The 14,594-nt window shown below is 39.7% G+C and overlaps 1 protein-coding gene across 6 annotated transcripts in view; it reads right to left on the reverse strand.

Annotated features, from left to right (window-relative positions):
* Positions 1–14,594, reverse strand: part of IL1RAPL2 (interleukin 1 receptor accessory protein like 2) — a 429,226-nt gene that overhangs the window by 11,111 nt on the left and 403,521 nt on the right. For all 6 annotated transcript variants that reach the window (XM_032702309.1, XM_032702308.1, XM_032702311.1 and 3 more), the window contains 3 exons: positions 11,995–12,140; positions 5,751–5,894; positions 1,832–2,002 (listed from right to left, as the gene is read on the reverse strand). In XM_032702309.1, coding sequence (XP_032558200.1) covers positions 1,832–2,002; positions 5,751–5,894; positions 11,995–12,140 — 461 coding nt within the window. The remainder of the gene's footprint in view (positions 1–1,831; positions 2,003–5,750; positions 5,895–11,994; positions 12,141–14,594) is intronic.

Consider the following 14,594-nt stretch of genomic DNA (forward strand, 5'->3'; position numbering starts at 1 on the left):
TTGAAGCTCCATGTGTTAGAATCAGGCCTTTTCATAATACTGAAGAAGTGAGTTTGAGAGGAAAAAAGAGGGATTAAATCTGTGAATGTTCATAAATGAGAACTGACATTTTCAGGTACCCTACATTTTCAAGAGAGGTTTAATGAATACCCAAAGTGATGACAAGTATTTGCTGAGTGCCTGACTGACAAAAATAGACAAAAATAAAATACCATGTTGGCTGGTACAACAATTGGGAAAGAGAACCTCATTTTGGATTAATTTGTGCTTCAGTATAGTTATCACTGAAGGGTTAACTTTAAATTCTTTAATTCACTTGCATAATTGCTATGTATAACTCTGCGATATTGCTGGATATCAAACAACTAGTTACAACAATTCTGTGAAAAAGGTGTATTTTTCTCTTAATAATATCTAAAAATTTGATATTACTTGCTTGTAGTGTCAGAAATAAGAAGGCTATGAGCCAAGTCCCCCTTCTGGAATTTCTCACTAAGGGAGAAAAACTCACACCTTGCAGGGGCAGGAAGAAAAAGGGAATCAGCTCTAAACTAGGAGCTGCAAACACACATGATCGATTCAAGCCACCACGCAGGACTTTGCATGATCTCTGGCTGGGCTCTGACTCCTCTTTCCCAGTGGTACAGGATTCAGAGCTCTGCTTCCAGCTCTCTCAAATGTCAAAGAAGAAACAGGCTCTAACTTCTGGGGCAGGCACTGGGGTTTGGCAGCAGCCAGGCGGCAGTTTCAGGTTTTTGGCAGGCAGGTTGCTAACGCAGCTATGTTCGAGCTGTTTCATGTTTGGGGACATCTGCTCCAGTACAGCCATTGCTTTGTTCTCTTGTTCATATTTCCTATACAGTAGCACATACAGAGAGAAGTTCATTTTCTCTTTTACTATTTTTTTTATGGAAGTGATTTGGAAATGGAATTTGTAGTAAAAAATGCTGATTTTTTTTCCACAAGGGTAGCATTTCAAATAAATGTGGTATTGCAGTAAACATACCCTGCACTCAAAATTCATCAACATCATGCATATGATTCTTGGTCTTTTTGACTTGCTCAAAAATGAACCTGGTAGAAAAAATACCATAACTAGCACTAGGAAAGCATTAACTGTTGGTACAGACATCCAAAGGTGGTGCTGCATCTTCAGACATGGCAGCAAAACTGATTTGAAATGCACAACTGTGTTTCATTGTCAGCATTGAAAATAGTATTGGCTCATGGGGCTGTACAAAGTCCTCTGAATAATTAATACTACTTACACAATATCAATGACTTACACAATGCTCACAGTGCTCAGAAATTCAACACTCAGTCAAAACTCTAGTTGTACCCTTACCATTAACTGGGAAACTATTGTAGCTCTTTATGAAACATCCAAGTTAGGGAAAAACCCAGAAAGATAATGGAAAAGATGACTTTTACTTGTAAAGCTGCTGTAGACAAACAAATAATCACTGAAAAAAAATAATAATCCCATTTTCAATTATATACCAGAGACTACAAAATCTTTTTAGGAAGTTTCCTGCTTAGTTACCTGTGTCTGATGCAGACATTTTGGACTCCGTATTGCTTGAAGAGCTGCAGCCTTCCCTGAAGGAAGGTCCAGCTCCTTCCTCCACCACTGAAATCAATGGCAGTTCCATTGAATTCAGCAATGCAGGAACAAGCTCTAACACAGAGCTCGAATTTGCAGTGCTGAGGAAACTTTTCCAATCCTTGCAACACTTCCCAAAGAGAGGGTTTTCCTCTAGTAACTGTCACACAGTCCAGGCCTTTGTGCCATATCAGAGAGAAACAAAACAGAAAGGTCAGAAATACTTACTTCCACTAGGGATCAGGTCCCTATCTGGAATGAAAAGCTTGTATCCATAGTGCTTTTCCAGAACATCTGGCAGAATTTCAAGTGCAAACTGCTCCTCTTCATTAGTGTCACGATCTAAAGCATCGGGATCCACTTTGGTGTATGAAAGATATGCATCGTATTCCTTGTTGTCTGTAAGAAAACAAATTCATGTTCAGCTGGTTGTTTGCAAGAGCACTAGAAAGAATACAGGGAAGTACTAGGAAATTGTATTATTCCTCGAAATGACCAGGCATTTCCCAACAAAACTGGGACTTTTCACAGGAACATATAATCTGGCTTCCAGAGAGAAATTTTACAGATCCAGACAAAGGATATCCTTTCAGTTTTCTTCTCCACGTGGAGCAGTAACTCTGCTCCATGTGGTCAGACCCATGTCACAGCTGACAAGGTCATGGGCAAGATTTTGATACAAAATACTAAAGCCGAAAGTTTTAGTTTCAATCCTTTACATATTGCTAATGGAAATCTTTCAATTCCTATGCCTCAGGAGTGCTAGGATTATGTGAAAGTTTTGAACTTGGAAAAGCTTTTGTGCCTGGAAAGTTCTGAGCAAGGAAAACTTCCTCTCACAAGTAATTGTGAGAACAGACATGACTTAACCCAATGAATACTGACTATGCAAAAAAATAATGCCAGATACAGTTTAAAGCATTTTTTTTCAGAAAATCCTGTAGTTTTAAGAATCAATATAATAATTTTAGAGGTCACTTGACCCAGGACACTTGAAATATTTGGGGCTCACAGTTTGAGAGAGAGAAATAATTCCCAGACCAAAGGGGCTCAGGGGGAGACTTGCCCCTCCATTCTGCCTGCAGCTCAGGAGTGGAGGCAAAACCTCATCCAAAGGTGGATAGAAAGGGCAATACACCTCCTCCTCTTCCTCCTGCACAGCACTGGGGCTTGTCTCCAGCTCTGCTTCTGAAACATGGAGCTAAGAGCTGGTGACCATGCCAGGAACAGAAGCGATCCACTACTGAGCTCAGGATCCACATTGGCATCAGAATGTCTTAGTGACATTTCTCTTTCCTATTCCTCTGCAATAACGGAAAACAGTGTATTGGAAAAGTCAACCTTCAGCAATTCAGTCTCCAGGGAAGAGCACAGCTGCCATTATTTACAGAAAATGAAAAATCAAATAGTTGCGAGAACAAAACTGCATGAATGGAGGGTTTCTGAGTACCAATTATCTGTAAAGAATAGTGCATATGAAAGATAATTACAGCAGTTAAAAATCATCAATATATTCTGACAAAAAGAAAAAAACCCCTAATCGTAATACAATATATTCCTTGATGACCTTGAAATGATGGTTACTTATAATTTCTGACAAAAAGCCAGACCCATGAGGGTCAGAGCTACAGTCAAAGCATGTGAATAATTATATATTTGTAAAAGGCAATTTGCCTAGTGTCACCATAGCTGTAGGGGAGGATGGAAGTTGTCCACCTGGCTTGCTGATATTCCTCTGAAATCAACAGGCCAGTCAGCTTTGGAGCCCTGTCCAAAACCTGCTCCCCTGTCCATAACGAAGCCTGCCAAAACTTTTTAAGAGATGCCAGCCACCAAGTGATCCTAGAGGCAACATCCCTGCAAACGTCTGCGAGCTCTGCAGAGGCAGCAGAGCCCTGACGTGGCCGTGGAGCAGCGTGAAAGCTGCACATCCACGTGCCGGCGGTCCCGGAGCTTCCAACTCCTTCCAGCTGCAGGGGCACAGCTGCCCTCTCCAGTCACCTCTGCTCACAACACAAGTGAGCAAGATGCAGACAAAACCAGTTCCCCAGGGCTCCTGAGACTTGTACACTTGTGTTACATCTCCATGGTCTCAACTCCCTCTTCACGAGCTTCACACACACAGGACAGAGCAGAAGGACCTGTCCACGCTCGCCTACCACTTGCTCTGAGTGCTCTGGAAGCAGCACTGTTTGGAGCCAATTTCTAAATGGGTCCTTTAATCCTCAGTGTCATTTTCTCTAAAAGCAATGCTACACACAGTTCAGGAAGTGAATGCATCCAGCATTGCTTACATAGGGTATTTTTAGAAATAGGAATAAAGCAAATCTGTTGAGTTCCCAAATCTTCTTTTTTAAAGAAATACATGTATAAATGGAAAATGACCCTGCAATTGCATCAATACAGCTGACTGCTCATAGGAGCTCTGTACAATCCCACTATAGCCTGCATTAGTAGAAACATCCCCATACATGCTTTGAGTTCAGTAACATTCTGCCTCCATCTTTTTTTCTACAGGATCAGAATGTGACACAAAGCTGCAGTAGGTCTACAGTCATGCACTGGAAAAATAAAAGGTTGTTTTCAGAATTAACATGCACACAAAATACCCTGTGTACTCATGGGGCTTCCTCTAAACAGCCAGAAAACAATACTGTTTCATAAATTAAAAAGTGATCGAACCAAAAAAGTTACATGAATAAAAATGCAGCAGCTTCACACTGAAAACACAAGATAAATTAATCAAAGCAGGCTGAAGGGAGTTACCACTTTTTGTTGGGGTGAGCCAGGGAAGTCATGTTGCTATAATCCTAAAGTGTTAAAGGTAAAGTACTTCCCAAATAATCCCACCCTTCACTTTCTCCTAGGTACCAGCATAAATATTGTGCAGTATCATATAGCATGAAAAAACCCCATAATTTCATGTTTTGCCAGTCACATATGAAGATTGCAAAAGAGCCAGTTTCCTGACCTCTAGTCCTGCTATTTATTGTTCCTTATTCTAAAATCCCCTAGATGTCATTCCATCCATTCTCCAAAACGCCCACGGATTTCATTGTAGTGGAACATTTTCACACCGTATCTACCCAGTGTGAAACATTTATTACTGTGATAACAGCAACACTAACTGCAGAAAGGAACATGTCTATGCAACTACACATTGTTTTGGCAGTACGGGTAATGTGTTCCCTGCTCTTTTTTCAAACACATTATAGTTTCTAGATGTAGCATTCCAGAGTGCTTCTGTGGCTCATTAAGTGTTCCAGTGGACTATGGTAAGTACTTGTATTCAACACCGTACTTCAGATCTTTAGCAGATACTACTTAGATGCATATTAATAACATATTAATTATGATATGTGTTAAGAACATAATAATAGGATTTAATTAGAAATATTTGGATTTAGTTTACAGGGCTTACTCCAGCTTCATAGGAGCAGGAAAGTTCTATATTCAGAATAGAATTCAGAGAATTAAATTAATTCACAGAATTAAAGCTGCCATTTAAAAATACAACTTTAGCTTTAGGCACCAAACAGAATATAAGCTAGTGAGAGGGAAGGTGAGGAAATAAAAATGGAAAACAGCCTAGTTTATTCCCCAACATACTCCCCAGGGAAGTTTTACATTTCCACTAAGTTGTTTACAGCCTCCCAATTAACTGAGGTAACTAGTTAGCCTTGATAACAATCACCTCTCACTAGTCAGAGGAGGTCATTGGCAGCCTGATGGGAATTCAATGAAAATGTTTAACGAGGAATACCTGGTGAAAGAGCTGCCCACATACAGTACAGACCTCAGGAGAAGTGATCCTGGGCATATATGGCACTGGAGACATGAATGTAAAGAGTTTCCCCAAGGAATGAGTGCACAAATGATGCTGAAGTCTCTACAACAGACTCATGAACAATTCTTCAGACTCCCATTTGCTTATGGCACACCCAGTGATACTTCTGTGAAAAGACTAATTGATTTCAGGAGGCTTTGGGAGAAAGTCTTAGGACTTTACACTATTGGATGCTTAGTAGTTTGAACTTGAACTAAAAGCAGGTATCTTTTGGGATTCATTTCAATCTAGAAGCTTCACCACTTTGGGTCTCTGAAATATTTCCATTGGATATATCGAGTTTCCTGTGCAACTGCTTACCATCAGCTGCTTCATCTCCTCCAAAGTTCTGTCTGTAGAACAGCATTAACTCTATGTTGTAGCACTTATAGATGGTCACGAGCAAAATAAGCAGAAGAAGGATGGCTCCCAGTCCTCCAGCAAGCTCTATTTTGTAGATCAAATCTAAAATTAGCAAGGAAAGACAACAAGGTTATGATCTTTCCAAGCTTTATTTGCTCTAATCCAGCATACAATTCCACATAAAATTCTGCAGCTCCCAGTTATAACCAGTTATATTAGGAATGCCTAATATTTTTGTTCATTACCTATTACTTAACTTTACTTATTTACTCCATCTACCACTCATCTGAAATCACCTTCTGAAATCCAGAATGCATTTGAGGCTATATATATAATTCTTCTATATGGGAATTATGTAGTGCTTTTACACAGAGGATTAATCAAAATGAGCTTGTGGAGTTTGAACCTTCTGCACTGGCCGAGTGCACCAAATGCTGTATGCAGCATGTGAGAATAGACATATTCTATATATATGGAGTATAGAACCAGACATATTGTACCTCACTGGCTATAGTCCCCCCTTCCCAAATTAAACAACTTTGGTTTTATATTTGTGAAGTCTGTGGACAAGGTGATGTGAGCTGCCAAGTCAGGGCTTCAGCTGGATCACTGGAAAATGAATGGAGCATCCAGAAAGCCCAAGATAACATGAGAAGCCAGGAGCACACATCAGGCTGCTAAGAGCCACTTCATTTGAATTGTGATGGCTACTAACAAAGCTCTCACACGCTTGTAGAGTACACATTATACTTTAATGGGAACTAGTGCTAGTTAAAATTTCCTACTGGGACGCTTTTATTAGGAAACATCACAAGCAGTGATTCACAAATTCATCCAAACACAGTGATCCAACTTTTACAGCTAGGGAAACAGAGGCATAGAAAAGAGAAGCAACATGTTCAAGGTCACTCAGCAAACCAATGACAGAATGGGATAAAACCCCTTGATTACCAGTCCAGAGCTCCATTTGATGTAAGACATTAACTTGAACAGCATTGCTTTTTAGCCTGAAATGTCCTCTGAATGTAATATTGCTCCTAACACTGCCTGGCATATTATTTAGCCATAAAAGACAGAGGATGACAATTTGACTGTAGCATTCTATATTAGTTCAGATAAGACGTCATGAAGATATTTGCTGCTGTGATAAATACAACGAGAAGTTGCAAAACTAATACAGGCGAGACAAAGTTTTTGTGATCTTTACGCTTCTAAAACTTAGGTCAGAAAAAATTACTCGTATGTCATTTGTGTCATTTTCAAGATAAAAAAGCAAATTAGTTGTGTATCTTTTGGGGTTATTCTTGCCTCGCCAAGCCTCGTATTTCAATAATTAACATCAGATGTCAAGCTATTCCCAGTTTACAGTATCTCTGATGTCTGGCTGGCAAGAAGTCGTGGACTAATAGATGGAAAAAGTCTATTATAATAGCTATTTAATCTCTGTGAGAACACAGGGAATTCATGGGACTTTTATTACACTGCATGATAAAGCTTAGCATATGCTCTGGGGATAAATCTGGGCAAATGGAGAACAGAGTTGGTTAAAGTCACTTTTTGGGGAAAAAATATTTTTTTGTTGCACTGAATCTTCTTTGCTAGGAAACTGAGATGATGGCAAAGCTGCCAGCTTGGAAGGAGAGGAAATGCTGAGCCTTGCAGCCGACATAGGAGCTCTGACTTGTGTCCACTTTTGGGGGGAATGGCAGGATATTAAGCAAAACCACAAAATCCAGCTCAAAAGGCAAAACTGATCTGCTTTCACATGTCCTGTAGTTGTCCTTCTGCATCATAAACTCTTCTGAGTCCACACATAAGGAGGAAGAAAACCAGGCTTTTGAGCTCCTTCATTGCATTCCAAGGTGGAGACAAAGAGAAAAACCCAGACTGTTCAGTTTTCTTGCCTATTGTAGCTTAGACTCAGCCTCTGATTAATTCTTTCCTCCTCAAGTGGTCCTCACTGAGGTCAGTAATAAGGCAGCATTTCCAACATTAGGAAAGGAGGTGAATCTGGCCTTTCTGCTATAATAGTGACTGAAAAATAGCAAATAATAATATTCTGTAAAATAATGTAGAAGGACCTTCCCACAACATATTATAGAGGATTATGGTCTTTCAAATAGCAAAAGTCTCCTAAACACCCAATAAATGAGAGACAAATATATTTTAGAAGTTTCCTCATAATTTAGTATTACATCAGTAGCAAAAAACTCCCAAAATTAGTTCCCTGCATGTCTTGATTAAAGGCAGCCTCCTTGGAGTAAATCGTGAACAAAAGTCATAATATTTACTTTTATCTCAATTCACTGCTTCTTTCCACTAATAGCCTGGCTTGATTTTATTCTGCAGTTCCTGACAAACTTTTCATCTTCCAGTACAGTTATATTATAGACTATGTAGACTTCAACCACTAAAATACTGGACTGTTTTCAAATTCTTTTGAAGGGAATCCTGAACCATTCCCACAACTAAGGGACAAGTGGGTGTATATTGCATTTCCATGTAATTTGAGCATCAAATATGCTAGGACCGCATACAGAAAAAAAAAAAAATAAAAGCTAACCAAACCCAGGATTGCCCAGAACTTATTTCTGAACTACTAGAAAGAAGTAACAATGCAGTCTTGAATTAAGTCAGTAAAGAAGAATGTGACAGCAGACAGTGGTATTCAGGTCTCAGCATGACTGATTCTGTCTTTGCATTGGTAACTTTGGGTGTTTATAACTGGATTTGGTTCTTTTTCAGTCAAAAAAGCCCAATGAAAATAATCATAAATGATGACACGTGCTCTGGGGCTATTGGTACGCTGGTGCTGCGCAGACAGCACTCCTGTATTGTCCTGAGGATTCATGAGGACCATACCACTAATACAGCAAAAGACTTCAATATATTTTACCTTAAATACCTGAATGGTTAATGTTACTTTTTCAAAGCGAAATGTGTGTTAAAAATAACCATCTGATGACAAAATAAGAACTATAGAAACTCCTATACTAATCTACAGCTTGGATTTGGGGTTTATTCCTGTTTTTTTACACAAGCCTTCCTAGTTTAGCAGGACTCATGACTAATGCCACCTTTTGTAGACCTGACATGCTGCAATCACACCTTTGAGGAGAGGGCAGGTTTAAACCACAGCACTGTCAGCCTGGAGACAAAACAGAGCTAAAAATGCCTCTTGTCAAACACAGATAATGCAGCTCTTAACAGGTAAGACTTTGGAGGGAGGGGGATTTCTCTGGCTGAGAGATCTGTGCTGCTGCTTTGCCTCAGCACCTGGAAAGCTGCAGCACATTGCAATAGAAATCCATGGTCCTTTCTTTGACATACAGAAGGGGTGTTGGTCAACAGCTTTCTACCAGTCCTGCTCTAAATCTTGTCCCAGGTCAGTAAGTACAGTAGTATTTCCTGGCTCATGAATACAATCAAATCCAAGTTGGAGAAAGCTAGGATAAGAAGTAATTAAATCAAGTTGCAGAAAGGAAAAGTTTGGTCAAGTATTTGTAAGAACTTAATAAATAACAAACAGGACAATGGGACAGGCAGTCAAAGGATACAGTAAAACACAGTGGTTATTTTAAATGACACTTTAATAGCTTGAAAATCAACTATTGAGAATGCCTGAGGGGAATATAAGTTTTTTACAGCCACAGTGCAGAGAGAAATGAAATAGTAGCTGCAAAGTGATCCTTTCCACCTCCAAATTCTGTATTCAGCAGTGCTTCTTCCATAATTTCAGCAGAGCTCTGAAATATCTGCATTTTTTTGTTATAAATAAACCTAGCTTGTTATTCTAATATATGCACACAGAAGAACATTTAACAGTGCCAACATAGATACACTAACTATCAGTTGTATATTTATGAGGTTCAGTAAAAGGAAAGGTAGAATGCTTTTTGTACTAAAGAGGCTAATCCTTCATCATGATGACCAGACTCCTTAATTAAAGTTGTGACAACCTGTCACTTTAGATCACAGAATCACAGAATCGTTTTGGTTGGAAAAGACCTCTAAGATGATTGAGCCCAGCTGTTAACCCAGCACTGCCAAGCCCACCACTAAACCATGTCCCCAAATGCCACATCTACATGACTTTTAAATCCCTTCAGGGATGGTGACTCCAGCACTCCCAAGTCCTTCTTCCCCAGGCAGTTTTCCAGTTACTCTGCCCCAGCCTGCAGTGCTGCAGGGGGTTGTTGTGACCCAAGGGCAGGATCCGGCACTTTGCCTTGTTGAACCTCATATAACTGCCCTCATCCCATTGATCCAGCCAGTCCAGATCCCTCTGCAGAGCCTTCCTACCCTCCTGTGTGCATGTATGTGTGTAGTAGAGAGTAGAATGATCTGCTGGATCAACATTCCTGCCCAACTTGGTGTCGTCTGCAAACTGAGGGAGGGTGCACTTGATTCCCTTGTCCAGATCATTCATAAAGATATTAAATAGGACTGGCCTCAGTACTGATCCCTGGGGAACATCACCTGTGACTGGCTGCCAACTGGATTTAACTCCCCACACCACCCCTCTCTGGGCCTGGCCATCCAGCCAGTTTCTTTACCCAGCCAACAATGCACCCATCCAAGCTGTGAGCAGCCAGTTTCTCCAGGAGAATGCTGTGCAAAACAGTCTCAAAGGCTTTACTAAAGTTCAGGTAGGCATCATTCACAGCTTTTCCCTCACCCATGCTGAATATACATTTGTGTGTGCTCCACACCACAACTGTGGAACCTTGTTTCTCAGAGTGGTTTACAACTTCTGGGGTTTTTTTCTTATTTTTCTTATTACTTAGTGTAAAATATAACCTATGTTATGCCCTTCTTTCTAGGAGGATGTAAAGCTCTTATGTATAGAGGGAATAGAGTAAGTAGAATTTGATTCAGCTGACTCTGACAGGACTGCATACTCCCACACATAAAACCTGTAGGTCACATGAAAGAATAGCAAAAAAAGAGGACATTGACCCAAAAGTTTCCTCTCCCTCGTAGCCCTTTTTTGTCTCAATACCACACCTCCCTCAACTTTCATTTGATACAGATTATAGCCATCAAACACAGTGCTTAGCATCCAGCATGCCTTCAGGGGGAACTGATGACTAGGGATGTTTTCCAGAACTGTGATGCCCCATCTAGAGAGACCTTGGCTGCTCTTCTTATTCTTCCACCTGACTCTTAGTTCATTTGCCATAGTGAAAACACTCAAAGGACTGGAACTGCACCTTCAGGTTTGCCTCACAAAAACAATTCTTCTTCTCTGCTTTTGGCAAAATAATTTACAGCCAGGAATGATGGCAGAAATCTGGACAATGTATTAACTCTTTAGTCAATCTCCCGTGCTGATGGCTCTGTAGTTTCACATAACAGCTTTCTCCTGAGTGTGTAACCTTCCTTTGCTTCTCTTATAGCTTTTGTATTGCCTGATATACTGTGTCTTAGAGAGATCACCATCAAATTTAAATGCCACCCTACTTATGAATAGGAGAGGTGATTGAACAAACAACATAAGAACTGTAATGAGGAACTGTTAAACTCTTTACGATAATGACTTCTACAAACAGCAGCACATAGTAGCACCTTTTAATTTGGCACATTCAAATCCAAATGGTTTCCTTTCTGCTACAGATATCTTGTCTGTAGTGGTATTCCCAATTCAGGAGCAGTATCAAGCAAGACAACCACGATGGGGTAATTCTCCATCAATTTGTAGCTCCCATTGCAATGTTTTTCATTCTCAATGCAGTTACAAATCTAAATGCATGGTGACAGTTTAAAGTTTTCAATTTAAAACATAAAGCCAGGAAGTGGAGAAATACGAGAACATCTGACCTCACTGCCAAGGTAGCTGTTCTAAGAAATCCACATTTTAACTCTATCACACAATTACTGCTGGCCTAGTCAGTCAACTCTGGGTCAAATTCATAGGTTGTTTAGACCAAAATACTTCCACTGATCATATACTGGTGCTTTATGAGTGACTGTATTCCAAGCAAGTGCATCACCTTCAAGGCTGAATAGCTAGACACTAAAGAACAATTAATGATTTTTTTTTTTTTTCACAAGTGGTAAACTGAAGCTGTACACAAGCCTACTTCAGCTCCAAGCAGGCACACAGGAGTCCAGCGTGGCTCAGAGAGGTCAGCAGGACCTCTGGCTGACCTGTTGCTGCTGTGAGGGGCAAGAGCACAGATAATAAAATGGAGAGAATTACCTTTCTTGCGCAGAAGGACACTGGCGTGTTTCCGTCCATTTCTGTTTTCCACGTGACACGTGTAGTTAGCCAGGTCTGCCTCCCCTACAGCATCAAAGATCAATGTCAACTCAACTTCTTTTTCTCCAAGATGTTCTCTGAGGAGTCTGAAAGGAAGGATACAGGCTTTGCTTTAGCTGAATTAATATGGGTGGAAGACTCCCAAAAGAACCATGATTTCTCAGCACAAGATAGACAGTGTTCCTTGGCCTCCTTCACTCCGGGAGAAGGATTTAGAAGGAGACTCATGCTGCCTGAAAGACTTCTCAGAGGCATCTTTCACGATCACCAAAAGCCTCTTTCTCCTTCCGTGTCTAGTGAGGAGCTAAACCAAGTAGAGTGGCCATGAGTGCAATGGTTGCATGTGGGTTGTTTACATTGGCTCCATCAGAATTAAATGCTAAAAACAATGCTTCTTTTAAAAGAAGCAGTAAATATCCATTTTCCAGAAGCAAAATATGTGCTACGAAGCCATCACCGAACAAATTATAAGGCAGTATTTTAAAGGCTGGGTATTGTAATACATTTTAATGCAGTCTGGAAACCTAACAAAAGGAGCTGTGCTACTGTCTATAACTTTCCTCTATTTTCTGGGGCTAGATCCTGACTTTAAAAGGGAACAGTGTCAAGAACAAGAGCTCTCTGCTCCTTTGAGAGGACAGAAGAGACATGCAAAATCCCCACAAAGGGAATAGAAAGTTCTAGCAGACTTTCAGGCCAGAGGTACAGTCTTTTCATGTCATTGTTCTCGTGTGAACATTAAAAAGAATGCAAAGTAAATGCAAGTGTTTTCTGCTGCTGACATTAAGTCTAAAAATACAATACCCTATTCTCTCAAAAGGCTTATCACTTGTTCAAGGAAAAGTTGCTGCTCCTTTGATAAAGGAAATGTAACGTCAAGTAAAATCTACCAGGTTCATTTGATCCTGTTTGTGTACTGCTGCTTAACGTGAAGGGGGTAAACACAAAATGTGGGGTGCCCTGGCAGACACCTGTGAACTCACCACTGCACGTTGCACTTCAGTGAGTCTTTTCTCTGAAAAGGCTGTTTACAGCACTGTGAGGTAAAGGCATAAATAAAATCCAGGTTCCCCAAACATGAAATATTTTCTCCAGAGACCAAAGGGAGGCAACTGGGCAGGAAGTAACTAATGGGAGCGCTGCCTGCTTTGGACAGAAACTGCTGCTGGAGACCTTAACATTTGTCAATAAAGAGCAAACCCCAAACTTCTCTATTATAAACCATAATAGAGAGTTTTGGAGTTTCTGATGTGCACACGCATTTTCTTATGTATGTGACTTCACATAACACTCCAAATTTGAAAACAAATCAGAAGAGAAGTATGAGAGAATTGCACTAGACAATGAAAAATAGAATCCTGACTGCTATAAACCACATCTTTACAGTAAGATTTCATACAGCACACAGCCTTTAAAGGCATGTGGGATCTGACAGAACTCAGAAGATGTACCAGAGCATCCACAACGATTCAGCCTCTTTCACTGTGGCTGTGTAACTTGCAAAAAAGCAAGGGGAAAATCATTAGTTTAAAAACACGTGCGTGTGTTGCATTTGGAAACTTAGATTTCATCTTTTTTTGCAAATTAACTCTCATTTATTATGTTTGTTTGGTGTTCTTTTGTTTTGTTTTGTTTTGGTTTTTTTAAATTTTTTTTAATTCTAGTCCAGAGTCCAAGTGGTGAAATTATGGAAGAAAAGTTGAATTTGCATGATTTCTGGTCAGAAAAGAAACCTCCTTGGAAAGCCTGGTCTGTTTGCAGACTCAGCCTAAATAATTGGGAGTCAGATAAATAAATTCTCATCTACCTATTAATCTGCTATCTATATAAAGACTCAGGAAAGTCTTTCTCCTCTGCTGGTAAACAATATGCCTGACAAATTTTGGCCTACAAATCCTGCCACAAGGAACTATATAATCCTTAACAGAGATGATATCTGGGACATTAATCTGGAGCACTTTGTCAGTGTTCTGATTGTCTTGTATTTATCCTATAATCAGGATATTTTACACAGAAAAAAATGAAGACCGATTACAATTAAAATAAAAGAAACTATTATTTTGAACTATATCCAATCTATATTTATTTAAAATAACTGACCCTTAACCTAAATTTAAATAATACATGATCAACTGAAAAGGAGCTTTCATAAAACAAAGAATATGCATTTGAACTGAGAATTTTTTCCACTTATCTTACTTCTAATTGCAATCTTTAGTAAGGGAACTCTTTAGAACAGGATCTATCATGAAAATGCTGACAAACATTTAAGCATTATGCTGGCAGCAAAGCATAGAATGCTCTTGGTGGCATTGAATCTTTCATTCCTGCTTTTTTGTGTTTTTTTTTTCTCTTTTCTTTTAACCAGTACTCTACAGCTAATGATTCATTATTGCCTGGAAATACACAGTCTGTCACCTACATTTTTTCAATATGTGTACAGCCTTTAATTAATTGCATTTTGTGGTTGGTTCAGAGAACACTGAGCACAATATTTTCGGGTTGGAAAAGGAACAGAGTAACAAGTAAGACCTTACAGG

The sequence above is a fragment of the Chiroxiphia lanceolata genome, chromosome 14 (genome assembly GCF_009829145.1).
Source record: "Chiroxiphia lanceolata isolate bChiLan1 chromosome 14, bChiLan1.pri, whole genome shotgun sequence".
NCBI lineage: Eukaryota > Metazoa > Chordata > Aves > Passeriformes > Pipridae > Chiroxiphia > Chiroxiphia lanceolata.